Source organism: Heterodontus francisci, chromosome 18 (assembly GCF_036365525.1).
Source record: "Heterodontus francisci isolate sHetFra1 chromosome 18, sHetFra1.hap1, whole genome shotgun sequence".
In the NCBI taxonomy this organism is placed as follows: Eukaryota; Metazoa; Chordata; class Chondrichthyes; order Heterodontiformes; family Heterodontidae; genus Heterodontus; species Heterodontus francisci.
The window spans coordinates 4,874,109-4,877,109 of NC_090388.1; the positions used below are offsets into that span (position 1 = coordinate 4,874,109).

General features: G+C 49.0%; 1 protein-coding gene across 1 annotated transcript; it reads right to left on the bottom strand.

Moving 5' to 3' along the window:
- Nucleotides 1–208: 208 nt before the first annotated feature.
- ascl1a (achaete-scute family bHLH transcription factor 1a) lies at nucleotides 209–811 on the bottom strand. Its single transcript, XM_068050038.1, has one exon. It carries the CDS (start codon nucleotides 809–811, stop codon nucleotides 209–211), a length of 603 nt encoding a protein of 200 aa, XP_067906139.1.
- Nucleotides 812–3,001: the final 2,190 nt, after the last annotated feature.

The following is a 3,001-nucleotide window of genomic DNA, read 5'->3' on the forward strand; positions in this document are numbered from 1 at the left end:
ATCGGGAGCGCAACATGAGCGCAATCGCAACCCCCTCCCCCAGCCCCAAATATCCTGTTCCATTGAAGTTAATAGAACGGAATATCGGGCGAGACATATAACGGGCAGCGGATGCAATACCGCCCGTTTTGCTCCCTTGAATATTGTTAAGGGGTAAATGAATGCCCCTACCTGCTGCTGAGAGAGAGAGAGAGAGAGAGAGAACAGCTCAAAACCAGCTTGCAAAGTCTAGAAGTTCTTGTTCTTCGGGACTCAGAGGATCGCGGGATGCTTCATCGGAGGAGTAGGAAGAGACAGGTGACCCTGCCATTGAGTTCATGTCATTGGAGAGGGTGGGCGAGAGGACCCCGGACTGGAAGGCAGCGCTCACCGCATCATGTTCATCCAGCAGCTGCTGCAGGGCTCGGATATACTCCACTGCCGACCGCAGAGTCTCCACTTTGCTCATCTTCTTGTTGGCGCTGCCGTTGGGGACGTGTTCCCGGAGGGTGGCGAAGCCCAGGTTCACCAGCTTCACTCGGTTCCTCTCTCTCTCGTTGCGCCGGGCCACGGCTGCCGGCTGCTGTGGGGGCAGCGTGTAGCCGAAACCATTGAAGTTGAGCCGCCTCTTGCAGCGGAGCAGCTCCGGGGAACAGGAGCGCTGCCTCTTGAGCTGCTGTTTGAGTTTGGTGCCGGTGCCGGTGGAGGCGGCGGGCGGCTGCTGGCCGGATACCGGGCTCAACTCGGACACACTCGGCGGGGCAGCGGCGTAAAGGCAGGCGGGCTGTAGATAGGGCTGCTGGATGGTCAGGCTCTTGGTCGTGCTCCCCATGCTGGGCATTAGTGCCAGGTGAGGGTGGGGGAGAGAGGGGAGGGGGGCGGGGGGTGGGGGGACGCTGCAAGGGGAGGAGGGAAGAGGCTGGAAAGGCTGCAAAGACTTTGGTGCAAACTCCGTCGGCAATGCGCCCAACTCGTGGCGTTCGCGTGTTGCGCCGTGCGCCCTTTCACTTCACTCGAGCCGGTTTATAGACCTCGATTTTATTGTTTCTTTTGCCTGCAAACCCCCCTCCTGTGGCACGCTTCCCCAATCCTCGGATCTCGAATGAAGCCCCTCAGCACACAAGCGCTGCCTTTTCAAACCGCAGACTTACGCCGCAGCTCCGCCCATTCAGCGCCCGCCTCTCCCCCCTCTCCATCCCCCCGGGGCGTGCGCCCGGCGCGTGCCATCCGGGCCCGAGAATAAACAAGAAGCAAAACTCACTCCCAACCCTGCAAATAAATAAAAGGTTGCACCAACAAAGCATCAGTAACCCTTACCCATCTGAACCTTCAATGCGAAAAGTTGCCCTCAGTGACTGAATGTTTTTTGGAACAGGCTGAATTCTCATCCGTTTCATTTCAGCTTCGAGAAACTCCCACCTTCTCTATTAGAAGTTTAAAAGGGGCGTTGATAGCCTTTAGGTTATTTCTTTAGGTGAAATTGGCGATCAGATCAGCGATGAGGTTCGATTTTTAATTTGATTATAATGAGATCCTGTTTTCCATGAAGGAAATGTAGATTATTTTATATGTGCGTGTGTTTATTAAATGTAGTTTTCCCATTGCTCCCGCAGTATTGACAGGGAGACTGATAGCTCACCAAGTATCAAGAGAAAGAAAGTGAAATAATTTAGAGTTGAATAATTTAGAGAGTTTTTTTTTGCAGTTACAGACGGTTTAAAGTTACAACATACCCCGATCTTAACCCGTCTCTTATTTAAACTAGGCACACACTTTTTGTAAATTTAACTTGCAAGATTTCACCCCTTCCCTCCCTCCCTGCTTTTAACCAGTTCCTTTCCAGGAGACAGAGAGTGAGAGAGAGAGAGACGGGAGTAAGTGTGACCAGATCTTAGAAAGTTTCTCCGTTGTTGTCTGATTTGTCACAGTCGGTTCTGTCACAGTGCATGGACTCGGCTGGTATCAGACACGTGTTCCCCCTTACAAGAAAATTAAAGGTCTTTCACGCTAAAAAAAAACCCAGCTGATCCTCCATATAAATGAGAGAGAGAGAGAGGGAGAACGAAAAAGACAATGCACGGTGAACTCCTCCTGCCTCTCTGCTGGGTTTGTAAGAAGCATTCAACATCCGAGCAGTATCTCAGGCTCGCTCGGAAGCGTGGATTCTATTCAAAAGCGTTTTTTATACCTCGCAATTGTTGGCCTTCTATTTATAAGAAGTATCTTCCATGGCTTGCCCAGCCGTTCCTGAAACCCAATTAGTGCTTTGTGAAGTCTCCTTCGAGGTGACCAGGGTTTCAGTATTAAACTTTCTATGCGGTGTAATAACGACAATCGGACGCTGAGTTTAGTGCTTTTGTAAAACAAAACTGCACACACACTTCTGTTGTCGAGATAGATTTCAATTCAATCAAATAAACCAGGGAACAAAAGGAGACAGTCATAAGTAAGGTTTCTTTTAATGAAAAGGGTTGAGACATTAAGTAAACAGGTAGCGATCACTTGAAAGACAATTCTTATTTATTAGTGCGAGTGCTGCATGTTGTATCATCTTTAATATTAATCCTTTAACCATGATATACACATAATGCCTGAATTTGCCAATCATGTAAGCGATTATTGCCCACGAGATGCGTGCAGATTTAGCCCAAGTCTGAGACTGTAAATTCCGATGGCCAGGGAAGATGTCTGTGTCACCCTGTTATGAGAATAACAGACCTGGGTGAAAACTGAAAAAATATAGTTATACATATATAATAAAAACAAGAAATGCTGGAAATACTCAGCAGGTCTGGCAGCATCCGTGGAGAGAGAAGCAGAGTTAACGTTTCAGGTCAGTGACCCTTCATCAGAACTGACTTGCAGGTGGTGGTGTTCCTATGCATCTGCTGCCCTTATTCTTCGAGGTGGTAGAGATTGGGAGTTTGAAAGATGCTGTCGAAGGAGCCTTGGTGAGTAGCTGCAGTGTATCTTGTAGATGTCCTCAATCACCCTGCATTGACCGATCAATCGATTCCCAACT